The 27,836-nt window shown below is 32.8% G+C and overlaps 1 protein-coding gene across 13 annotated transcripts in view; it reads right to left on the bottom strand.

The window, feature by feature from the left end:
• Positions 1–27,836, bottom strand: part of GTF2I (general transcription factor IIi) — a 94,285-nt gene that overhangs the window by 30,678 nt on the left and 35,771 nt on the right. For 3 of the 13 annotated variants that reach the window (XM_074328439.2, XM_019754944.3, XM_074328438.2), the window contains 7 exons: positions 27,635–27,678; positions 21,384–21,461; positions 13,594–13,653; positions 11,522–11,578; positions 9,542–9,604; positions 2,007–2,117; positions 865–930 (listed from right to left, as the gene is read on the bottom strand). In XM_074328439.2, the coding sequence (XP_074184540.1) occupies positions 865–930; positions 2,007–2,117; positions 9,542–9,604; positions 11,522–11,578; positions 13,594–13,653; positions 21,384–21,461; positions 27,635–27,678 (479 nt within the window). The remainder of the gene's footprint in view (positions 1–864; positions 931–2,006; positions 2,118–9,541; positions 9,605–11,521; positions 11,579–13,593; positions 13,654–21,383; positions 21,462–27,634; positions 27,679–27,836) is intronic. The other 10 variants (XM_074328445.2, XM_019754949.3, XM_074328444.2 and 7 more) reach the window with 5 other exon arrangements.

Here is a 27,836-nt window from a genome sequence, read left to right as displayed (position 1 = left end):
TATTGAAAAGAAGGATAAACACTAAGAAAACCTTAAGAAATAACTGAAAATATTAAGGAAAAGTTACTGAATTCATTATTAAATTTAATCCTAAATCTTCCTTGAGAGGTAGGTTATCATCCATGATAAAGAGAGAAATAGGCATTTCAAGTTTATTAAAGTAAACAATGCCAATGTAGTTTATCATTTAAAAATTTCACTTAGAAAAATTCAGTGATACAAGACAGCAGTACAGATTAATTTTCAAGTTAAAATTCAATGTATTATACAATTTTACAGTTGATTGCAAAGAATCCTCCAAATAACATCAATAAAAAACCAGTAAAACAGAGATTTTTAAATGATTATTGCTATTTCTGGGTGAGCATTTGAAATACACCATCAGATGATAATAAATTGCTTCTTTGACCACTACATAAAGGATAGAATAGTAAAATAAAAGGGAATTTGAGCTCTAACTTAAACTCAATTACATATCATGATAAAATACGGGCATCTAAATGAATACTCGGTTTAACATAACAGATTAAGAAAAACTAAGAAAATAATCTTCAGTTAAATCTCCAAGATCCAGGAGTTTGCAACAAACATATAAATAAATTCCCACATATGCACGCTGAAAATTTAAAAGAAATGCTAATTGAGACTTAAAGGAGGAAAACAAACTTTACCTCAACTTTGTAGTAAGCTAGAAAGCTTCTAACATTTGGACAGACGCTACCCAATGACCTTTGCGGAGACAGATGTATAATAAGGCACAACCCACTGGCAGAGATGGACTTGCTCACATTAGATGAACAGTAACGCCCATTGTTAGAGAGCTTATGAACAAAATATCACAAGAATTCTTGAGTTTAGACTTACCATATTTTCTTTCAAACAACTCTTCAACTTGTTTACGTAGATCAGTAATTCGAGCATTCCATTTCTCTGAAAAATGAGAGAAAAGTTAAATCTCAGTAATAAATCCCTGTTTAGTGCACTAATAAATTTTTAAGATGATCCAATATCTAATGTTTTATTTTCTACATAACACATCCTAATTTTTAATTATCCATTTCCATCTTTATAATTTTACTGCTTTCCTAAGAACTTTTTCCTTTTTTGTGGTTCTTAGAATTGGTTCAGTAAGACATTATAGAGGATGTTTTCAAGTTTATTTTTGAAACACTTCAAACCAAGTACCTCTTTTTAGCCCTATAATTTCTGACAAGTGGGAGGGCAGTCAAGTTCAGTAGACTAAAACACTACAAAATCGAGAAAAAAAAGGACGGAGGTCTCCGAGGTCACTCAGGAAACTTTCTAAATCATGTCTATTGTGTATGGAAATAAGACTTTATATATAGCTGCAATTTACAATCCAGTGTTAAAACAATATAAGTATATGTAAGCTTGCTCTCTCTCTCTCTCTCTCTCTCTCTCTCTCTCTCTCTCTCTCTCTCTCTATATATATATATATATATATATATATATATATATATATTCAATTTATATCCAGTAATTGTGACTATAACAAGTTAAAGTATTAAAATGTTATTTTTAAAAATGTATGTAAGTTAAATCTATTTTATCTATTTAAAACACAGGTCACAAACACAATTTGCCACTAATATTTTATTTTGTCCCTTCAAAAAGCTACATCATCCACTGAGGGTTTGCATAGATTAGCTGCTGGCATTTACAGAGGACAAGAAAACTCAAGGTATGAAATATATCTTAAGAAGATTTTCAAGCTAAGAAAAATAATTTAATTACTAAGTCATTAACTCTGATTTAAAGTCTACTAATTGTAATTAACATCCAATGTCTTATGCTTTGGTAAAACCCAAACTATGTTTAAACAATGTTTGTCAAGTTACTTCAAACTGTCCCTGGTTTCCCTTAGATTAGATTATAAGGTGGTAATACATTTTAAAGCATCCCCCTAAAGAAAGCTGTAACTTTTATCAGTTACACACAGAGTTCAGCATCAAAGAAAAGGGGCCTGTATTTAGTGAAGCACTCACCAAAGTTGAACTCCCTCACTTTCCGTTTCCCGGCATTGGCAGGTTCCGTGACTGGCGGCTGGGGTGGCTCGTTACTCTTTGGTCTCTTGGTAGGTGGAGAATAATCATCATCTTGAAAAAGAAAACTGTCATCACTGGAGGAACAGACTAAATGAGTTAATAGCCACCACCTGTAAAATTCTCAATATTCAAAAGATGTGGGGAGTTTTAAAGCTGTTTGGAATATCAAATCATTATTTCTGTATTGTCATTTTCAGCATGTTTCCCCCCAGTTACCTTTGGAGCTTTCCTACTCTTTTGGGGAATGCTCAAGTGAGTATTCCTCATTTTCCCTGTCTTGCTTCTTTTTTTTTTTACTTTGCTTAATTTGAATTAAATCATTATAAATGTCCCCTTCTTGTCGTAACTTCTGCGAAAGCTGCCGAGCATTACAGTCTATTTTAAGTCTTTCAAGAAAAAGGTTTTAATGGAGACAGCGACCTACAATTATAAAAACACGTAAGAAAGGGGAGAGAAAATATAGCTTGAATGGAAACAAATTTAAACTTAAATAAAATTCAAGCATATATAAACAAGAGAGGTTGGATACCACATGCCAAACACTTTTAACAAACAGAATTTATAGAATTAAATAGAGATACATTATTTGTGAAACAGGTAGTGTTGATTCAGTCAATACAAAACCTACATAGAAATAAGCATCAGATATTTAAGCACAGAATACAGACTTCTCAAGACATTTGTAGTAGGGGTTCATGCTAATTTTTTCATGGCTATGCAGCTCAACTCTATGATACTTCACTATGTCTAATGCTAGAATTAAGGACATTTGGCTCAAATAAAAAAGTTATCACTGTCATCTTCTCATAGTCCCTGAAAATGTCAGGTGGCCCACTATTAAGATGTCTGCTCAAACATCACGTGTACATTATGGAAAATATCGTTTAAAGACATCTGTACTTAAAAATATGTGATAGAGGATAAAATAAGTACTGTGTTAAAGACACTAGCAATAACACCAAGATACCATTCAAATACAAGTTACCTTTTTGATCAGTGTAATTTTCGTTCTCATTTTATAGCTAAAGAAACAAGCTCGGAGACTATTATATGACTTAACCATGTCACATCACTAGATAGTACAGCTGAGATTTGATTAAGGTTAAAACTCTTTCCACTAAACCAACAGGTTAATTTTCAAACAGATACCAAGAAATCCAAATTCAGCCTAATACAAAATGTTGCCTGGGACAGCAATGGATAACTATTACGTACTTTGTATATAAATCGTATATAAATTTATATACTTTGTGTACAAATCTGACTGAAGCATAAAATGCTTGATACCTCATTGTTATCATAGCATCAGAGGACACAACCAGACATGGGCACACTGGTGCCCTGACTTTGGGTTCTATCAATAATGCCAACAGACACTCTGGTCATCTGAAATCATTTACTGACTATTCTAACCAATAGGAGAAAAAGGTACCCCAATGTCACCAAGACCAGATAAAGTTACATTAGGACCCAAGTATGTGCTGGGAAAGACAAAAATGCTAATTTTGGAGATACTATTTCAGGCAAACATTATCTTCTAAGCAAGTTACGACACTATAAAACTTTCATGTGTTAGATGCCACTGTAGAAATCCATGCTCAAATTCAGAAAAAAAAAAAAACCCTACGGTAGAAAGCTACTTTAAAATGACAAGCTACTAGTAAAATAAAACTTGACTATGTCACCAGGACTTACAATTATTAAATTAGTATAAGGATTTTAAATGGTCAAGAGACCTACAATAAATTATTAAGTGATTATATTCAATCCCAAGGAGATACATTTTGGAAAACACATTAAATATCGTTAATATGTTTGGACTTCAATTCTGAAAACACGCTGGGGCGGTGGGGAACAAACCTGTCTTTTCCAACTTCCTGATTTGTAGAAGCCTAAGAGTATTTTTATGCTAGTTGCCAAAGGATAAAACAAAATACACAAGTTTCACCTATGAATGTTATCAAAGTATTTTAAATGCTTAATATTAATATTTCTTCCCAAACATTAAGCAATAAAATTTAAAACAGAAGTATTTTCCCTATAGGCTAATGTCACCTAAATATATCTATAGATCATCATTTAAACTGCTTGTTAACTGAATTACATAAAATAAAAACTCAAAGTATAAAATGAAAAAGAAAATACGACTAGAAGATGATAATAAAGAAATGCAGCTATTATAATCTGAACTGAAAATGATGCCAAGGTAAAAAGGCCAAGAGAGCTTTTTTCAGCATTAAGATCTCACTTCTTCAATCAGTCTAACCTGTTACAGAACACAAAAGCTTTAATAGTAATAAACGTATTTTATAAAAGTAACCTCGCTGACCATAAACAGAAAAAAAGATAAATCTGGGGGGAAATTTTTTAACAATACAACAATTTAACAAAGATTATAAAATATTAAAAAGTGATTTAAAAAAAAGTAAGTGATATCACATTTCTCAAGGACAATGTAGTTTAATCTATCAAATGTGAATACAAAAAGATGAATTTAATTATTTGATAAATTTGATAAAGATGAATTTGTGTGATAAAATGTCACACACCACACATTCTATTAAGAGTCATCCATTTAAATCATATGAAACATGGAATTAGATCATATGAATAGCTATGAACTCAGCCACATCTTCCATTTTTTTTCTCCACTTTTTGCTGAAAAGAACTATAATTGGTATTGAGAAAGTATGAGAAAATGTTACTTGACCTCAAAATACTTTTCATAAAGGGTCAAAATTATTTCTCCGTAGTAGAAAACGAAATAAAGCTCCAAGAATTTACTTCTAATAATTAGGTCCAGCAGATAGCACTGTTTTCTAATTATCATAGTGTTGCAACATTGTAAACAACCACTTTTGGATAAGATGACACATATTTGAGGATGCTTCAAAATCAAGCCCAAACTAAAAATGTTTATAGCATCAAAACTAAAAGCTTATTAGATGAATTTCAAAATATTTTAACGTGTAAAAGCTGATACTCAGGAATATATATATATATATATATATATAGTTATTCTAGCAGTACTAACACAAGTAGCCCCACACCTCAAAAAAGGGCAGCAACTCAAAATTTTTATTTAGAAAAAAACCTATTTTCCTTTTAGCATCATATTTACAAATCGTATTTAGGCTTCAGAGCTAAAATTTATTACTGCATTCTCAATGGTGAATGCATTAATAGAATATGAAACAAATTTTCTGATAACCTTATTTTCAACATAGTCAAATTGTTTAATATTATATCATACAATCTGACACCTATTCAAACTAAACAAACAAAAATTAACCAGGCAAACAAAAACCAGGCACTGTATCTCTTTTGAAATTAATTACTCAGAGCCATTAATTACCCTACACATTTCAAATTAATAAATGGTCTTTTTACCCATGGATCCAGGTCACGACTCCTCTAAAATTCTAATTTTTACATAATAACTGGATGTTAAGTGACTTCAGCAACTATAAAACTAAAAACACAAAATCTTCCAATGCTAACCTACCAGATTACATAGATTCTATGAACTCTCCAGTAACATTTATAAGACACGCACATTTTAAACAGTGACAAACAAACAGCAAAGCCTACTGGCTCTATCTTCAGAACATACCCAGAATTCAACTTCTTACGTCCCCTGAGCCCATCCTGCTCTAAAGCACTATGGTCTCTGTCCTAGATAACGGCAATAGCTTTCCCTATGGTCTGCTCTCAGTCTCTTGCAACACAGCAGCCTTGTTTCTTCCAAGTGGTAAGGACGGAACATGGCGCTTTGTCCAAAATCCTCCAATGGCCTTGCCTATCTTGTTCACTCCTAAACCCTTGACACCTAGTACAGACACCAGCACATACAAGGTGTGTGGTGTTTGCAGAATGATGAAGTGAACATTTGAATAGGGTAGTCCTTAAATATATGCAGCAGCCGAATATTTACCAAGGTCCTAAGCATGCATTTCACAAAAAAGTATAACCAACAGAAGATGACAGGTAGTGCAAAGACTGAAGGTCTAAAACAGTTTATCTAAATTGTAGTCCATGTGCCATATGTGGTAATATGAACAAACTATATGCAGTACTGCATTCCTGTATATGAGAAATAAAATTAAAAATTTCAAAGACAGTTTTATTTTGGAAGATGCAAAATTAGTTTTTAAATGAATCTAATTAAAATCAATTTAAAGAAAAAACTTAAGAAATGAACAGGGTAAGGTTAGGCCACAGCAGAACGAACATACGTGAATGGCTCTGGTTTGGAAAACAATGTCCTAGAAGAGAACCAATCACATGATAGGAAACCTCTTTTAAAGCAAAAATCTTCCCATTATTATCGTATTTTGCCGTGTATAATGTACATTTTTCTTTTGCCCAAATTTGTGAGGAAAAAATAAGGATGTGCATTAGTATATACTAATTCTCTATATAAATTTTCTTAATTCTTTTATTTATGCTTATGAGTTAAATGTATAACTCTAGAAATCAGTAATGATATCTGTATGCAAAATAATACCCTGGAATATGATAATCGGTTTTGTTGAACTTACGATGAACTTGCAATAATGAAAAATGTTAAGTGATCAAAAGAAGACCCCTAAAGTTATTATAAAGTTATACTTAATGCAGGCCTTCTCTGATGAGCAAATATCGTAAATTTGTTACTGGTACATAAAATTTCTTGTACCACAATATGTTAAAAAATGCTAAAATTCATTTATAATACAAAAAACAAGTACCTAAATGTAAAAAAAAAAAATTTTGAATTAAAAAATTAAAATGAAAGATTTTTTTTCCCTAAAAGTTTGGGCCAAAAACGTGGGTGCACATTATACACGGGAACGCATTATACGTGGCAAAATACCGTAGCTTGCCCAAAACAGCTAGACTTCAAACAATTCTGAGGTAATATTTTCTTTGCACTTATCAAAGACGTGACAGCAGTTTAATTTTACCCCAAAATGTAGGTGTGATATTTACAAAATTAAGTTTTACACAGCTGTATTATTATTCTAAGGACTATTTCTCAAACCTAAGTCCCACAAGTTATAAAAGTGTACCACTGACTTCGAGCTCAAGTGGATCACCACAAATGGAAGAGCACAGCACTGGCAGCGAGTGAACATGACGCGACAGAGGTAATGCGTTTATATCGACGTCAATCAGCCCCTTCATTAACACTCCATATAATGTCCAATAAAGATATCAAACTTAAAGTACTGTGGAAACTCTGACAAACTTACTTGATGAAAAAGTTCTCTCTCTCTCTTTTTTTTTTAATCTTTTCTATAAACTGGAAAATGCAGAAAGATACAACAGGAGAAAATAAAAGTCATCCACAGGCATGCAGGATTATCTTCATTTATCATCTTCCAGCATTTAAGCAAATCTAACATTATTCTCTAAATAACTTTAGGGTTCTTTTTTTGGATCACTTACATTTTTAAAACCTCACTGTTTCAGTGATTTTTTTCTATTATGATATACCAAAACTTAATTTTCTAACTATAGATACTTAACTAGTTTCTACCATTTTGCAATCATCTTTCCAGAGAAAATAAACAATATACTTATCAAACAAATGTGCAAGTTCTCATTTGACCTTCCTGGTTAACATCACAGATTTAAACTATACCCTCTTTAAGGCTGGTAATACAGTTTGTTTCATGAACATACACGCCGCGGAAAATGCTACTTTGTGAAGTAATTACTTACACAGACCTGGTATTTCACTGGTCTTCTGAACACACATAAGTCACCTATATAGCAAAATTCTACTACTTGTTGATGAATTTGGATGATAAATCAAGCTTCTTGTAGTATGTTTAAGTTTAAGAAAATAAAGTTTATCACTCCCTCCAAAGAGTTAAAATTGAAAAGATTGACGTATCAGGTTCACGAGCCATTTATTTTGTTATTATCATTAAAGGCCTTATGTTATAAAAGCATGTATTTACTTTCTACAGAATTTTAATGCAGCCTTTATCTGCTTTAACATTTGATAAAAACAACTTTATTTTTCCTATTTAAAAATTTTGCCCAAATAATTTTAATAGGCACCTCAATTTTTCCTATCTGTATAGAAAGGACAAAATTCTAAGTGCTTATGATATTTATACACACTTCAGATTTTTCTTCTCTGATAATAAAGTTTCTAACTAAAAAACAATTATGACAATTATTTAATAATACACTATAAACAATTCAGAATTGCTTTTAGGTTAGTAAAATTATATTAATGATAAAAGAAATCTATATATTAGAGAGATATGAGTATAAAGTATGAGAAAAATTCTCATTAGGTAACAACTACCAATCAACTTATATTTTAGAAGCAATGAAGACAAACATTTTGAGTAGCTGGAAATAGCCGAATACTAAATAACCAAGTGACACCTACAGAAGACATAATGAGAGAGAGAGAGAGAGAGAGAGAGAGAGAGAGAGAGAGAGAGAGAGAGAGAGAGACCAAGAAGGGTTATGCAGCAGTTTAAAAAAAAAATGATGAAGTACCAAGATGTGTGGTTATGGAAAAAAACCTATGGGAAATGTGATATATGTGTATTTTAATATTTATTATAATGTATGCTGAAAGCATATATATATTTTCATAAAATGAATCATATATACATCAAATTATTTTTTGATGTATACATAATAAACTGCGTATAGGGACTTTAGAGCAGGGCAGGGATAAGTAAAACTTTACACAGTGCAATTTGTAGTACTGTTTCAATGTTTTATCTTAGGAAAGAATTTAGGGAAAAAATTTATAGAGGAGTAGTGTGAGACATTAATTTAAAAATAAAAAATCAATATGTATTTAATAATTGTTAAAATATGAAATGTGACACTGCTAATAACTGTATTTGCTGAATTTTTAAGTAATTCAGGACAAATTGGCTCATCCGCATTCATGCATTATCTTTAAAGAAAAAACTAGGCTTGAAGCAACTTTAGCTATAGAGATTAATTTAGAATATATCTGTAGCTATTGATTCAAAAAGTTTTTAAGAACACGTTATATGTTAGCCTCTAATAGTACTTTAGGGGGAAAACTCTCTTTAAAAATTGACTAAGCTAATCAATACTTTCTCCTCCACTTTACTCAAGTAGATATCAGGGGTTATTGATACTGATTAGGTCTCTCTTATCACAACCCATTAACAGGTTACAGAATCTGGTTCTGTGTGCATCCAGTCTGGTCATAGTTTTCGTTTTTTGTTCTCGATTCCCAATGATAGAAAGTATAGCTTGGTCCACCGCTCATTTTCACGGCTTATTTCTGTTGTCTGAATCTCCCAAAGCACTGGGTACACTGCTGGGAAGTGGGCTGCTTTGGTCACACATACACATATATGCTTCACTTTTTATCACAAGTTTCCGTTAAGAATGAATGAAATGCATACTTAGAAATGTGAATGTGACAAGTGTTTTTATGACCAGAAGTAAACTGTTGGAATCAAGGCTTTTCAATAACTAACCTTCAATAGTCACCTCAACTTCGGGGTCCTCACTTGTTTCTGAAGGGACATGTTGAGTAGAATCTTGAAAAAAATAAAATTCTAAATGACATTCATTATAAAGCACTTTCTATATGTTCCAACATTTTATTGATCTGATACTCCAAAAGCAGCCTACTATAAAATTTTACTGGCATTTTAATTCATCTCATATTTATTAAAGTATCTGACCCTTTTAATTATAAATAGGGATAAGAAAAAACAAAAAGAAAAAAAACTCTGGAAAACTATTAAATAATACCAAGTTACCTGCATTAATGGACTCAAAAAAACTTGTATTTTTAGAGGAATAAAGTTATAATGAAGTCACAATTATTTTCCTGCTGTAACTAAAAAATGATAGAATAAAAACAAAGGCTTTCTAAGTCTTTGTTTTCCTTCACTATTGCTCCTCTGCTTTCAGAAATCCTAGGAGTGGTTTATACTGCTAAATAAAAAAATTCTTTGCAGTGGGGACCTTTGGATCAAGACAATGACTATAACAAATGCATACGAGACTAGATCCCCTAACTTTATATGCAAGATACTTTTAAAAATTAAGTATTTTATTAATATTTGTGTTACTACACAAAACAAATAAATGTACATCAGAATGTTAGTGCTAGAAGTTCAGCTAGAAAGTATCTTCATCAACTCTCATTTTGCAAAGGTTGAGAGATTAATTGATTTGCCAAAGATTATGCTTATTGGTTAGTAAAGGAATAAAGACCAGAACCCAGGTTTGATTCAACCCTATTAACACTGCAATATGACAATTTAAAAATATCCTCAAAAATAAAGTACTTCCAAGCCTAGTATCTAATGACAGAATTATAAACTGTGGAGTAATTCATATTGCCTGATGAACCCTGTACTGTGTGTCTTGTATACAGGTATTTTGTTGTAAATACCACCTATTCAAAATAGAGGAACATCTAATTACCTCCACATAGTAAAACATTAAAAATATTCATCCACATTATCTTCTATAAAAAAGATGTCAAAAAGAAATGTAAAATATTGTTTAAAATGAACATCTCAATATTTCTGCAAGAAATGTATTCCAGTTAGAAACCCTAATTCTAAAATTGCATTTGGTAAGATTACACAACATTCCAAGGACCTTAAGAACTCCCTCCACTCAAAGAGGGTAAAAGATCAAATTAATGATTTTTAAAAATAAAATGAAAAAGCAAATATAAGGAATAAAGTTACAGAATAGACTCCATTCTCATCCTAGAAAATAAGGTACAACATGACCAGTTTACGAGAGAAACAAAAAATCTAAAACAAGATTAAGTTACCTTACCAGTCATTTTCCTTGGGAGCAATCTATAAAAATTCTTTTGAAACTATACAAACCACTTAGAAATAGGAAGCCATTCTACGTAACACTTTAACTCAAGATTCCAGTAATTAAAAAAGCGGTACCACAAGTAAATAGTCATTCAATCATGAGAACAAAGGAAGACGGCTGCTAAACGGACAGAGTAGTTCAGGAGGTAGTTATGGGTATAAAAATAAGCAGAGAGGAAAGCTCTCTTTTATTCATCTTCTGTAGAATATATTACCCTACTTTAAAAAATGGCACCATTAAGTAGTATGTTTAAAAATGAAATATGAAGAGCCAGTAATAATTATAATTCTAAAATACTGAAGTCATTCTTTCTGTAAAATAATTTAACATGGCACAAGATGACCAGAAAAAAGGGGGAAGATTTTGCATCAGGAAGAGTTTTACTTACCACTTAAGTTTTCATCCCCATATGCTTTATTATTCAGTACAGTAAAAGAGGTATATTACATTTTAGGATTCAAAAAAAGAAAACCTGTTGGCTAAGAAGACATACCAAAACAATCACCTTTTTATTTCCAAATAAGGTGTTTTAAGGATAATATTCTCTATGATACAGAACAAACATAACACAAATACAGCAAAATCAAAATTCCTTTATTTCTAACCTTCTGCTGGCACTTCCATTTCTGTTCCTTCATTGCTCTCTGAAGAGTGGTGGCTTCCTAAAAAGAAAATAAATCATATATAATAAACCAATAAAAAATTACATTGAAAGAAGAGAAACTAGGTAACAATGCAAACAATTTAAAACATAACAAAACATACACAAATTGATTCTTTTAACTCCTTAGCAGTCACTTCAAACAATGTGATCTAATTCAGAAAATATTTAAGACCTCTATTTGAAAACTCAAAAAATTATTTAAAAATGTAAACATAGAGTAAACCTAAGTAGGTTTGGGGATTTAAAGTTAGTTACTGTAACTACACAATATAATTACTCATAGATATTAGAATTTGAGAAATAGAACAATTATGTTTCAAAGTACCATGCTCATCTGTCAATGACGCACACACAAAAAACACAAATCAGAATAAATTCGTTCTTTGCTCATAGACTCTAGTAAGTCTAAATTAAATAAACAAGGGTAGGTTTTGCTGTGAAATGTTTCCTGCTTTCCATTTTTACTATGGTGGAAGCTATGGAAACTCAATCCCCATTATTTATTCAAAGTTGTACTTAAAGGAAATTTGTAAGTTAAAATTTAAGATACTACCTTTAGTCTCAAAAGCATTTTAATTCAGGTAATATAATCTGCCTGCTTCTAAAAACTGGAACATAAAGCAATGTATCAGGTTAGGCAGTCACAAGGTAAACAGGCTCATCCTACTAGAGCAGAAGCTTTACTCATAAATAGGAAAGAAGTAATCTAAAACATTAGAGAGCCACTTAGGATTACGTACCCAAACTGCCCCAAAATATTCACCTCTGTCCCTAAATATCTGAGCTACTAACATGAAAAAGGTTGAAAATCACTGCCTCTGTGTATACATGTATTACCTAAGAGTAAGAATAAATCACATGGGGGAAAGGGAAGCAAAATCAAATCTCATTTTGTCACCTAATTTCAGAAACTGTACTAAATGTACAACACTCAGACATAGGTTTTAAATATATTTTATTTTTATTTTTAAAGAGCATTGATTACAGTTTCAGAAACTGTCATTTAGTGTCTAACATTTTTGAATTTAAAATGCCATACTAAGGTCAAATATTTTTTATTTTCCATGTCTAGCTTTATCATGCCATAATTATCTTGGGATTCTTTTCCACTTACTTCAGATTATGAAAATTCACCTGAGCTCAAAATGCTAGGTAAATCCATAAATCTAGAGCACTGAATTATTCTTTAACTTTTTAAATACTCTTTCTCAATACACAGTCCCTTCCCTCCTTTTTTAAAATCTTATCATTTGAATTTATGGAACATTAGATTCTTTGACTCTAATGTCGAAAAAAAACAAAGATGTGTGGTCAAAGGAATGAGAGAGAATGGAGAAGAGACCAATACTTAAAAAGGAAAGACTGAGTAAAGGAGAAGAACACGTCAGGTTGTTCCCACCTCCACATTACAAGAGTGCATGGAAACAGTGATTCTATGTGCCTTTTGGTTCTTTTAAAATCTGAAATAAGCAATCACATTTATATTAACAGTAAAGCTAAAGAAAATAAATCTTATGTGCTCAAAGCCAGGAGAGAGAGAAGTAAAAGCCACCACAAATAGCCTAATTAGGGAGCACCATACAAAAATTCCCAAAAAGATATTCAATTAATAAACTTAGGGATTTACAAGTGATATTTACAATCTTTCAATAAACTAAGTATCAACATGACCTTAGTATCGATATTTACATTACTAACTATACAATAAAAACCTTACTTCTGACTATTCTGATATAAGGTATAAATGTGTACTTTACCTTAAATATGAAAGTGTGTCATGTACCCATTTCGAGATTCATTACTAGATTCACAAAAGGGAAAATTGGTTTTGAAAAATTGTTGCTTGTGAAGTTCATTTATATGTTTTTTTTTAAAAAAAGGCCAAAACATTTTTTTCCTTTTCCATTTAGAAAAGTAATAATACAGATATAAATACTAAAACACAGTCTGTCCAATATAAAGAAACATTAAATATAAACAGTATGTGGGAAAATGGAAGTGAAAAAGTTATACCTTGCAAAGACTTCGAAAGGGGGACTTTGTCATCAACATCATCAGTTTCAGAAGGGCCTGCTTTGGAATACAAAGATAATACTTCAAAAGTAATCCCAAAAATATTTTTGGGTCACTTTAGTAAAGAAATCTGGGTGAAAGATATGGAATAATACAGCCTTTTCATGAACAAAAAAGGAAAAATTAAAAAAAAAATGACTGAAAATGAGTGGTGTCAATTTATGGTCTTGATGAATGAAAAAAGTGTGCTCAGGTAAATTCGTACATAGACAGTCAAAAGAAATTTTGAAAATGACTACAGTATGGATTGGATGGGAATGGTATGTCTAAAATGGTGAGTATGGGTTTTTTAGAACAGTAGAAGATTCATAAGAGCAAACTGCCACTTTTATGTTATACAGATTGTAAGTGCAGGTTTATTTTACAGGGTGTATTTGTTCCTTCCTTGACAAATACTTGCTTAATTTTTTGTCATACTGAAGAAAAACGCAGAATCAAATTGTTATACCTTTCTTAGAATCTCTAAAATCATGTAATTAAACTATCAGTAAGCGTGAATCTCCACTGAAATAGAAACATGACAAACTAATAGTTAATTCAGAATCCCCCTTTCCTGCAGATCCATTGAGAACTGTTTTTAATAACATGATTCTTTCTAATCATTAATATATGAAGTATTTTGGGTTAATTAAACCTTCCCAAAATGCTATTATGAGATTATGGTAACACATTTGCAGGTATGTGTATTATTCAAGCATTTAAGTGATGAAAGAAAAAGATTTAAAAGAGAAAAAGCGTGTTTCCAATGGCTACTTAACATAAAACATGCTCTTACATGAATAGGAATACAAACCTCTTCACTAACTATCTCTGAATATTATTCGGAAAATATCCTAGGACTTTTGAAAGTCTCGCTAATGCATGAGAAATTTCACAAAAAGGCACAAAACTACACATTATGAGCAAAGGACACATCATGGAGGAAAACAATTTTCATACAAAATACAAAAATTTTATGTATTTGGAATCTCAACTAAGAGCAAGCCACTGAATGAAAGAGACCTGAATTCAAATGCCAGATTCACTGCTTCCTAATGATGTGATCCTGGGTAAAAATATACAGAAAAAAAATAATTAAATGATAGCTAAGGGTATTGACTTCTAAATACTGTGTTAACTGCTTTTTCACAAGTTTAGCTATATGGCATTTTCAATATTGTTCTGTCCTAAATTTTTTTAAAGAGATCCTCTTTAAGTCAAATATATTTCTTAGGATTCCAGTGAATAGGATTTCTATTTTAAATAACCTGAGTTCTACATTACGTTATGTTCAAGAAATTTTTTAAGACTATCTGTGAATGACTATAAAGTCAATTTCTGTAAAAGATCCATGCTCTATAAGTAAACATTTATTTGCTGGGTATAGAATTCTGGATATACATCAATTAGCTTATGTTTGTAAACTGTAGAGTTAAAATATTCTATTTATCATTTATAAGTACTCTTCATTTGTTTCTGTTAAAATTTCCCACGTGACTAGATCTATCAATATGTCATAATTATGTCAATTCTTTATTTCTAGTTTTATTTTGAGGCTACATTGTTAGGTATATAAAACTAATGATTGCTTTATCAACTTAGTGACTTATTACTATATATATTATGTAGTCTTACTCTATACACTTTTTCCTTTTTTTTTTTTTTTGGCCTCAAATTAATATTGCGCAACTTGATTTCTTTTGGTTAATATTTGCTCAGCATACCTTCACAGATCATTATACTTTCAAGTGATTATCAATGATGTTGAATTTTAGCAATATATGTTTTAACAGCACTTATTTGGATTTTATTCATATGATAGGCAGCATATTTGACCCTCACACTCAAAATGCTAATAGTGTCTACCAGTCATTGTGAAAATCAAACTTTATCAACGCTCACATCTGAGCACCACCATCTTAAAGAAAGATGTGTCCAAGACTATTTGGGAACACCAAAAGTTTTGAAAGAAAACATAAATGTCCTTATATAGAAGAATGAACAAATGATCACATAATGTAATTACCACAATGAAAGTATTAAATCCACATGTAACAAAATACATACATTTTGAAAACGTATACTGAACGATCGACACACAAAAACATATATAAAACATATACAGTATGATAACATTTGTGACAAGCTTAAAAACTGAGAAAATACTATACATAAAATATATGTGTGTGGATGGATATATATACAGACACTTCCATGGGAATATATACACAGTAAAAGTATAAAATCATTATCAGGAAAGACAACCCTCAATTTCAAGAAAATGGTTAACTCAGAAGCAATAGGTGAAAAAGTGTAAATCCGAAAGAGCTCAGAGAAGGGTGTCAATTACACATTTAACATGTTACATCATGTGGGCGATGGGGGACAACAAAATATTAAGACGCAGTAAACCTGAGCAGATGTACATTATGGATGTAGATTTTAAACATTTCATTTTAAAAAGCAACTTAGAAACACAATATAGCAATGCAAATAAATGAAGTACACCCAACAATGTCTCACAAATTATATTTTACAAAAGAAGCCTGAAACAAAGAGTACATGCGGAAGGATTCTATTTATATGAAATACCAAAGCAGACAAAACTAATCTATGTTGCAACAAGTCAGGACAAGGGTTACCGCTAGAAGGGAGTTGCCTGGAAACGAGCCCAGGGGAAAGGATACTGGGATACTGACACCTAACAACAGACCTTCGGAACTAATGAAGCACAACTGACAGAACTGAAAGGAGAAACAGATAAACCCACAGAGGCAGTAAGACATTTCAGTACTCCTACAATTGATAGAACAAGTAGACAGAAATATCAGTAAGGATACAGCAGACCTGTACCACTCTGTCAACCAACCTTAACAAAGTTAAAATAACTGGAATTATACAAAAAATATTCTCCAAACGTAATGAAACTGAAAATCAGTAACGGAAAGATATATGAAAAGTCCACAAGTGTATGAAAATTAAAACTACACATTTCTACATAAACCACAGGACAAAGGGGAAATCACAAGGGAAATTAGAAAATGTTTTGAACTGAATAAAAATAAACACAAACGGAAGTTTATGCGGTGCAGCTAAACAAATACTTAAGATGTATACGGCATTAAATGTTTATATTGGAAAAAAAATCTCAAATCAATGATTTAAGCTTCTACCTTAAGAAACATCAAACAAAAACATTAAAATTAAAGCAAGCAGAAAAAAAGAAACAAGAGTAAATCCCTGAAAGTAACAAATCTTTGAGGAAAAAAATTTTTTTTGAGAAAACTCTAGATCTGGACCAACGGTTCTCTACTGAGAGTGATACCATCCCCTAAGGGACACGGCAATGTCTAGAGACATTTTGATTATCACAACTAGGAAGATGCTACTGATACCTAGTGGTTAGAGGTCATGGAGACGACTAAACATCCTAAAATGCACAGCATATGACAGCTGCCCACAGCAATGAATTGTGTTATCTAAATGTCAGTATTGCCAAAGCCTGAGCTAGATCAACCACGAAAAAAGGAATGACACAAATTACAAAATTGACAATAAGACGTCATGACAGACCTTGCAAATAGACATTAATATAAAAAGAGGAAAGCTAAGACAAAGTAAACAAATTCCTTAAAAGAAACTGTCAAATCAATCAAGAATACATAAATTGAACAGTCCTATAGCTATTAAATGAAATTAAAAACAATATCTCTTAAGAACATTCAACAATATATAAAAAGAACAATACTTCATAACCAAGTAGGGTTTATTATCCCAGGGATACTTGGCTGGTTCAATATTTGAAAATTAATGTCATTACCATTTGAACAGACTAAACAAGAAACACCATATAATCACCTCAAAAGGTGCAGAAGAGACTTTTCACAAATTTAACACCCAATCACCATAAAATCTCTTCACAAACTCTGACACAAGGGAACTTCCTGAAACTGATGAAGGGCATCAACAAAAAACCCAGAGCTGTCATACTGAAAGATTTCCTTCTAAAACTGTGAACAAAGCAGGGAGGTCTACTCTCACTACTCCCTTTCAACAGAAGCTAGATGATCCTAGCCAGTGAAATTAACACAAGAAAAATAAAAGGGAAAAAATTAAAATCCCAAAGATTTTTCCAAACAGTTGCTAAAACTACTAAGCGAATTTTAACTAGGTCACAAGATACAAGGTCAGCATGTAAACATCTATTGTAGTTCTATATATCAGCAATAAACAGAAGCTGAAATATAAAAAAATACTACCATTTATGGTAACACCAAAAAACATTAACTACTTAGGTGTAAATTTTACAAAGTCTGTACAAGATCTGTATGCTGAAAACAAAGCACTGATGAAAGAAACCAAGGAAGTGCTAAATAGATAAGATACATACATACCATGCTCAAGAATCAGAAGGTTCAGTATCAAGATATCAACTCAAATTAGTCTATAGATTCAGTACAATCACCATCATTGATGTTTTTGAACCAATCAAGCTTATTTTAAAAATTTATATGAGAGAAGATAAGGAGTTAAAACAGGCAAAAAAAGTTCAAAAAAGAATAATTTGATTTTAAGACATTGTAAACTACAGTACTCAAGACAACATAATTTTGGCAAAATGATAGACACTGAGATCAGTGTAAAAGAATATACTCAAGAAACTGACAGAGATGTAAATGTAATGCAATGGAAGAACGGCCTTTTCAACAGATAGTACTGGAAAAACTCAATATGCCTAAACTCCAACTCAGTATCTTGCACACTATACAAAAACTAAGTCTACATCGATCACAGACCTAAACGTAAAAAATTTTAGGAAACACAGAAGGAAATCTCTGCTAAAATTTCTTAGCTACGATACTTATGTACAATCCATACAAGGAAAAAAACCCAAGAATTCAACTTCATCAAATTAAACTATTGGCAAATCACACCACAAAGGACTTTTATTCAGAATATACAAAGAACTGTCAAAATTCAATTATCAAGAAAAATATCCAAGGCGGCCAGTTGGCTCAGTTGGTTAGAGTGCAGTACTCATAACACCAAGGTCGCCGGTTCGATTCCCACATGGGCCAGGGAGCTGCGCCCTCCACAACTAGATTGAAAACAACAACCTGACTTGGAGCTGATGGGTCGTGGAAAAACACACTGTTCCCCAATAAAAATAAAAAAGAAAAAGAAAAAGAAAAATATCCAAACTGCATGGACTGTATCTCTCAGCTTGCTACATGAAAAACTAGTTGTCTCTCCCACCTTCTTCAACTGCACTAAGGATACTATCATTTCTGGCCATCTTGACTCTCTCCAAACATCTGGGTTTCCAACTCTTATTACACAGTCATCCCCTTAAAATCACTCACACTTCCAATTTCAAAAGGGTACAAAAAGGCTTCCTTCTAATATCATGGCTAATGATTACAGCAATGCAAAAAGACAATACCAAAAACAAAGGCAAACTTTTTATTTTAAAAATTAAACATAATCTGTGTAAAAAAAGAGAGTATTTTATTAAACAGTATTTATTAAATTTATGCATACATGTTAATCAGGTACCAACAACTGCTATAAAGGCTAAATATTTTCCAAAATTTTACCTTCTTAATTAAAAATCCTCTCAAAGCTTAATTAAAAATTATCTCAAGCTTTTAGTCATGCAATTCCTAATGTCACAAGCAATAAGTTTTTCAAAACAGATAAAGATCATGAAATTCACCATGAAACTGTTTAATAAATGTATGTATTCACATGGTAACAAACCAGAATAAATTTATTCATAACACTTTTATATTTCCCCCTTCTTCCGCCTCCCGACCCCCCCACCCCCGATCCCCTACCCCCCACCCCCCACCCCCCACCCCCACTCCCCACTCCCCACTCCCCACTCCCCACTCCGGGTTCAAGCTGCTGTTTCTCAGTTTAGTTCTGTAGGACAGCTCCCTGGCCCATGCTGGTATTATGAGCCTTGCGCTCCCCCGGCTGCTGGCTGAGGCAGTGGGTCACAAGTCGATGGTCTGCCGCTCACAATAGCTCTAGCCAGCTGCTGGTCACCAGCTCACGCTGGCTGCCAGCCTCTCAAGGCAGCACACAGCAGCTCACGGCAGCTCATTCTGGCTGCCGGCCACTCACGGCAGCACACAGCAGCTTACACCAACCTCTGGCTGCTCACGGCAGCCCAGCTCCAGGGAGAGCTGTTGTTCACAATCTTAGCTGTAGAGGGCGCAGCTCACTAGCCCATGTGGGAATCGAACCAATGACCTCAGTGTTGGGAGCACGCAGTCGGGAGCACAGCGCTCCAACCACCTGAGCCACTGGGGCGGCCCTCATAACACTTTTATAATGCTCCAGAAGCGACAAAGGCTTATCTTTTTAAATGAACTAAACCTATTAGGCAAACACATATTAAAACCAAAATGAGGTATCATCAGACAAAAAGTAGCTAAAAAGAACAAGACAAGTGTTGTTCAAGTGTTGACAAGGCTGTGGAGCAGCTAGAACTATGGAACACTGGTGAAGGAAATGTAAAACAGTACAAGCACTGTGCACAACAGTTTGGCAGTTTCTTAAAAAGTTAAATACCTACCATATGTCCCAGCTATTCCATTTCTACGAATCTACTCAAAAGAAATGAAGGTATATTTCCACACAAAAGTTTATATACAAAAGTTGACAGCAGCTTCATTTTTTAATAGTCCCAAACTGGAAACAACCAAAATGTCCATCAAAAGACAAGGAGATAAACAAATTGTAGTACAGCCATAGAATGGAGTGATCCTCAGCAATAAAATGGAATTACATATTGATGTATGTATGCAACACTATGAATGAATTTTAAAACCATTATGTATAATGAAGCAAGTCACAGCACCCCACCCCAAGAGAACAGTACATACTTTATTATGATTCCATTTATATAAACTTTTAAAAAATGGAAACTAATCTAAAATGATAGAAAATAGATCAGTAATTGGCTGGGCAAGACAGTGAATGACAAAGGGACACAAGGAAACTTGGACGTTATGGACATTTCATTATCTTCACTGCAGTGAAGGTGGTTTTATAAGCATATACATAAAAAATCAGATTTTATTACTTAAATGTTTTAATGTACTTTATGCATCTATAAAAATTAAACTTACTATTAAATATAGAAAACATTCCTCTAAACTAACCCACTGGATGCATAAAAAACAAAATGCATTGTGAAATTATAACCTAATTTCTCCCTCATCATCAAAAAGATATGTAACAAAATAAAAAATAATAGGTAAATTTTATTAATGTCTTACCTTTTATAAGTTTTTAAGATAATGATTATATTTGAACAGTTATTATGGCTGCACTAATAGAGCTATTAAAAGTGCAGAAGACCTCTCATGCCTTGCAAGTAACATAAGAAACTGGAATTAAAATTCTGTGTGCCACTTTTGCTTGTTCTTTTAAGAATGTTAATGGCTGTATTTTAAAAACCAAATACATATATATATAATATATATATATGATATATATTATATATATATATATTATATATGTATAAATGGCTATTTTACATTTCCCCTGTAATTGAGTTTATTGTACTGCCCCGTTTTTCAAATCTATTTTATTCTAGTGATAAATTATAAGCATACATACACACATAAGTATACATTGTTCAAGCAACAATCAGTAAAAAGTATTTAAGGAACTCAGGCAATTGATTAATTTTAACCACTAATAATTTTTGGAAAGAAAAATTGTATTACTAGTATTACCTTGAATGTTATATTGATAGTAATCAGGATCCTCTGATTCTTCCTTTACTGTCACAGCTGCCATTTCCAAGGAAATACCTGTAAAAGCAAATAAAATTATTAATTATACTTCAGGGCATTCAGTTAAATGGTGCAGGGAAATCCCTTCTGCCCTTCTAATAATGTAGCATAATGCATATGTATTTTAAAGACTGTGAAAGGACAAAATTACACTAGGTAGCCAAGTGGCAAAAACCACCAAAAATCCAACCTAGACAAAGTTTTAACCACTAGTAATATTCTGGGATTATTTGTTGCTAATTTTTTTCTCTGACAAATTCTTATCTTTGGAATTGGAGAATATTAGTCATACTCTATTCACTTAGTATCAAAAATACTTTTAGCAACCACTGAAAATCACATGTAAACCTGTTTTAATAACTCAATATTCCAGAGTAATAACTCAATTATTCCAGATGGTATAATTTTCACCTATTTTAATAATGATACATTGATTTCTTTTTTTTCCTAAAAAATTTCTGTGTTAACAAGGGTACAAGCACACTTTTCTACATAATCCTTTGCCCACAGTTAGGATAGACAATTTGAAGTAGTCCTTTGTGGCCAGATATAAAAGACAGCATGTTGTACAATTCCACATATTGGAAGGTCAAAATTAGGGAAAAGAAATCTGTTATTAAAACACAAGTAATGTCAATTATACCTCAATAAAGCTGAAAAAAATAAAATAAAATGCATAAACCTCTGGTTAAAAAAATGCTGAATCAAGTGGTTGACTTTGAGAAAAGACTAACAAGAGGGGGACAGCAGAGGGCCTCTTTGGGGTGTTATTCATGTACGGTGTGAAAAGGTTACAGAGGTATGTATACTTTTTATTGATTGAGCTATATAATTATACTTTACATACTTTGCATTATGCTTCAATTAAAAGTTTTAGGGAAAAAAAGACTCTTAAATTCTTTAATAAATTCTTATTAAATATATATTTCCCATATATTGTTTAAACATAAATATCCCTTGCTGGGCAATCTAATACATTAGACGGCAGGGGTCTCTCGAAAATAAGATGCTGATTTCATCATATGATTGCAGGAGTAGATAATACTCTCAGACAAGTTTAAGAAATGAACAAATGAGTGTCTACACATTTCAGACTAAAATCTTCAACCACAATCATACCAGTCCTATGATGAACTTAACCTTTTCACTGAGTTGATTTCAAGTTTGTTCTCCAAAATGTGTCAAAAATCCACAGACAATAATTACAGTATTTATATTTTTAAATGTAAATACAGTTAAGGTGTTACATTTTATAAGATAAATGATTACTTTAAAGTATAAAAAATTCCTATTGTTATTATTCTTGAAAAACACAAAAATGGGGTGGCCTGATGGCTCAGTTGATTAGAGCAGGAGCTCTCAACAACAAGATTGACGGTTCAATTCTCATATGGGATGGTGGGCTGCGCCCCCTACAACTAAGACTGAAAACAGCGAATGGACTTTGAGCTGAACTGCGCCCTCCACAACTAAGACTGAAAGAACAACAACTTGAAGCTGAACGGCACCCTCCACGACTAAGATTGAAAGGACAACAACTTGACTTGGAAGAAAGTCCTGGAAGTACACACTGTTCCCTAATAAAGTCCTGTTCCCCTTCCCCAACAAAATCTTAAAACAAAAAAACAAACAAACAAAAAAAAAAAAAACGTGACAGGGCATCATATTGGCAACTTATTATCATATGAGTTTATTATCATAGAAAAAGTGCCTCACACTATACTGCAGGTTTTTAGTAGCTTGCAATAATTTCAAAATGCAACATTTTTAAATAAAAATTTTACAATACTATTCATCTCTTTCACATGTAGCTCTCCAATTAACTAGGAAACTGTCTTACGAATAGTATTATAATCTATCTCATCTTACCATGTTTACTGGCAACGCAGAATTCCCCTGATGAAGTTGTATGTTAGCTGCCATTTTTGCAAGGCAGTAATGGTGCAAAGAACATGTACATCTTAAAATGATTTAAAAAATGTCAAAGTATCGCCCATAAGATAACAATTTATACACACAGCAAGAATTTCTACAGCTGCTGTTTCTCCATACCCTTTACTGAGCGTGGGTATGGGCAGAATTTAATGTTTGCCCATCTGCTGGGTACAAAACTTATCTTTCTTGGATTTTATCTTCATATCTTTAACTAGACAGCATGTTCTGTTGTTTCTTGAATCTTTGGTCATTATATTTTGGATTAGCTCTTTATTAGTCAAATAAAACTTTGTCAATAGCCATTCCATCTTACATGCCCTTGATGCATTTTGGCTGATTTTTGCCATACTAAACTTTCAGATTTTTCTTTAGTCAAATTTATTGCTTAGAAAGCATGCAAAGGGTTATTAATTTTTTTCAAGTGCTTTTAACCTAAACTTTTATTATATCTGGAATGTTTAACACTTGAAGTCAAAATCAGATTATATTTTGTTTTCAGTGGCAGTGTAGTTGATTCTCTTTGGTGTTCTATGTACATAACCATTATCATCTGTAAAAGTTAATGGTGCCCTCTATTTCCTAATTACTTATACCTGATATCTGTACTGGTTTGTACATCTAGAACACTGGTAAAAACTGGTAAAAATGTGCTTCTTTTTCTTATGAGGAGTGCTTCTAGCAGTTCACAATTAAACAGAATGATGGGTTGGCATTTACAATTATATATTTCAACCAATCATGTTAGGATTTCTGCTGCTTTTTCATCATCTACCCAGATGATATATAATTTCTAATTAGGTCAATAACATAAGAAAGTGAATTAAAGCGAGGCCAGATGGCTCAGTTGGTTAGAGCGCGGGCTCTGAACAGCAGGGTTGCTGGTTTGATTCCCACATGGGCCAGTGAGCTGCGCCCTCCACAACTAGATTGACGACAACGAGCTGTAGCTGAGCTTCCAGAGGGGCAGCCGAATGGCTCAGTTGGTTAGAGTGAGAGCTCTCAACAACAAGGTTGCTGGTTCAATTCCCACATGGGATGGTGGGCTGTGTCCCCTGAAACTAAAGATTGAAAACGGAAACTGGACTTGGCGCTGAGCTGCGCCCTCCACAACTAGATTGAAGGACAACGACTTGGAGCTGATGGGCCCTGGAGAAACACAGTGTTCCCTAATATTCCCCAATTAAAAAAAACAAAAGTAAATTAAAAAGATTTTCTAATAAAATCATCCTTGTATTCCTCGATGAATCCTAAATCTCAAATTCACTGCATAAGACAAATTTTTAACTACTTTGAGAGCACAGTAAAAGCCCACAATGACGGGCTCTGCCACAGCGAGCATTCAGGTGGAACACAACTATCAATTGACCCCCATCCTCTGCAATAGGGCAAACTGGAGATGTCATTATTTTATAGTACGAAGCTGCGTTTTACACAACTGAAATTTTTGGACCCCACCTATAGTCTATGCTCAGGTTATGTGGTTTATATATTCCTTTACTAAGAAAATACTGTAAATATCCATTTTCCTTTGCCAATCACTAAGGCTAATTATAAAATATCAGGGGTGCCAAAAAAATGTATACACATGACTTGCATTCATCTTTTGTTATCAATATATATTGAGTATTGCAATTTTAATACAGCTTTTTTTTCCTTTTTTAAAATGTGTATACGTTTTTTTGGTACTCTCCGGATATTCCTAATAATAATACAATAATCTTTTAAAATTATGTTATTTTTAAAAGATAAAGTTGCATCATAGAAATCAGGATAATAAAAAATTATAACAAAATTGTAATTAAGTCAGGAAGAGCTGTATGCTCCTTAAATAAGCTAACACACTTGTGCCCTAGAAATGGAACATGGCAAGAAAACAAACATTAAGTAAAATGTCCAAGATCACACTCAGATCTGAAAGAAGTTGAGCAGTAAAAATCGATTTAACTATATAGTAAACGTTGGAAAAGGAAAGACGTACTGAAAGCAAGTGTAAAATAATATTCTCATTTTCCATATGTTAATAGGTAACAAATAAAACCAAACCTTAACACTACATGAATACAGTGTGGCATGGTATTAAAATTGGCATTAGAGTTCAAGGGAATAGAAACGAAAGTGCAGAAGTAAACTTGGTCAATTGATTTTTGACAAAGGTGCTGAGGCAATCCAAGGAGAAAGGATATCTTTTCAAAAAATGGTGCTGGCACAATAGTATATCCACCTGCAAAATGATGAATTTAGTCCCTTACTTCACAACATGCACAAAAATTAACTCAAAATGGATCTTAGACCTAAGCATAAGAGCTAAACTATTAAACTCAAGGAGAAAACATGTGTGTAAAATCTTTATGACTTTAGGTGGGCAGTTTTTCTAATGTAAACTAAAAGCACAAGGGGGGGGGGAACCACAACACTTGGAAAATTGGATTGCATCAAAATTTAAAACTTTGTTAGGCTTCAAAGGACACCATTAAGAAAATGAGAAAAACATGCCACAGACTAGAAAAATATATTTTACAAAAACTTAGTTCTGATAAAAGACTTGTACCCAGACTATATAAAGAACTCATCCAACTCCAAAAAAAGGCAAGAAAACAACCCAATTAAAAAATGGGCAAAAAATTTAAATAGATATTTCATCAAAGATGATATGTGAAGGGTTTATGAGCACACAAAACGATGTTCGACATTGTTAGAAAAAAGCAATTAAAACCACAATTATATGACACTCTAGAAAAGACAAAACGATGGAGACAATGAAAACATCAGTGGTGGCCAGGTGTGAGGGGGAGAGATATGAACAGGCAGCGCACAGAGAATTTTTAGGACAGTGAAACTACTCTGTGTGATACTATAATGGTGGATAGATGTCATTACACATTTGTCAAAACCCACAGAATGTACAAGACTGAATCCTAATGTAATCTACAGACTTTGGGTGACCATGTGTCAAGGTTGGCTCATCCGTTTGAATAGACTGTCGGATGTTCGTAGCAGGGGAGGCTGTGCATATGCAGGGGTATAGAAGGTATATGGGAACACTCTGTACTTTCTGCCCACTTTTGCTGACTAAAACTGCTCTAAAAATAAAATGTCTATTTAAAAGCAAAAAGAGAAAGAAACACCCACTAGAAAAGTTGTAATCAAAAAAGACAGACAATAACAAGTGCTGGCCAAAACAGGGAGAAACTGAAACCCTCATACACTGCTGCTAAGAACATTAAAATGTTACAGCCACGTGGGAAAACAGTATGGCAGTAGCTAAAAGGTAAGCACAGCGTTACCATAAAAGCAGTAGCTCACTCCTAGGTGTCTACCCAAAAGAAATGAAGACATTTCCACACAGACACATATGTCAGTGCTCACAGCAGTGGTATTCAAAACAACCAAAAAGTGGGAACAACTTAGATGCCTACCAAACAGTGAATAAAGAAAAGGTAGTATATCTGTACAATGGAAAACATTCCACTATGAACTTAGACACGCTGCAAGTTTTTTAGAAGATGGACCTCAAAACACGATGCTGAGTGAAAGAAGAAAATGCAAAACATCATGTACTGTATGATTCTACTTGTATTAAATGTCTATACAAGCCGACTCAGTGGTGGATACAGGGAGTGAGTGCAAAGGGGAACCAGGCTTCTATCTGGGGTGATGGAAATGTTCTAAAATCAGACTGTGGTGACGTGACCTCTGCAAAACCCTGTATACTTACTAAAAGCATCACTGAGTTATACACTTAAGACAGGTAAATTCTGTAGCATATAAATTATATCTCAATAAAACTATCCAAAAAAATCTCTAAGAAATAACTGTATAAAATGAACCTAATATTTAAAAATAAGGAATTATATAGCAAAAAAAGCTTAGACCTAAAAAGTTTTCTTGGAGAGTAGAAAATGGGAGTGCAAAGGGAGAAAGAGACTAAGAGGGTATTATATTGATTTTTGTAAAAAGCACTGTAGAACTAGCTGACATTTTACACTATTATTCCTGTATAACTGGGAAAAGGCTATTAAATTTTGTCTAGAAATGTGCAATTATCAACATACTTCTAGCTACCATTTATCAAACAAATTATTTTTTTGGTTTTGTACAATATAATAGCATTAACAAATAATGTCACCCACTGGCATAAATCTGTCCACTTCTCATCAAAATAATATAATAAGTAATGAGTCAAAATATAACCTACATTAAGAAAAAGGCCTCGTTATTTAAATTTCGTAATTAATACTAAAAGCACTAGTACGTACCAGACTCTTCTGTGGGTTCAGTTTTCACTTTGACGGGGCCACAACTGAAAGAAAAAGGAAACCCTGATGATGGCGATGCATTGGTGAGGGCCGCTATTCAAACGCACTGGGCCTCAGTACAAAACCATCCACCTGACCAAGCTGCATGCAAAACTCAGTCAAGTTTAAAATTTACACATTTATTTCTTGCATAAATGACTTG

This window comes from Rhinolophus sinicus, chromosome 3 (genome assembly GCF_057876585.1).
Source record: "Rhinolophus sinicus isolate RSI-liver-muscle chromosome 3, RSI-T2T, whole genome shotgun sequence".
Lineage (NCBI taxonomy): Eukaryota > Metazoa > Chordata > Mammalia > Chiroptera > Rhinolophidae > Rhinolophus > Rhinolophus sinicus.
Note: the sequence above shows the minus strand (reverse complement) of the source record. Positions and strands in the feature narration are given on the sequence as shown.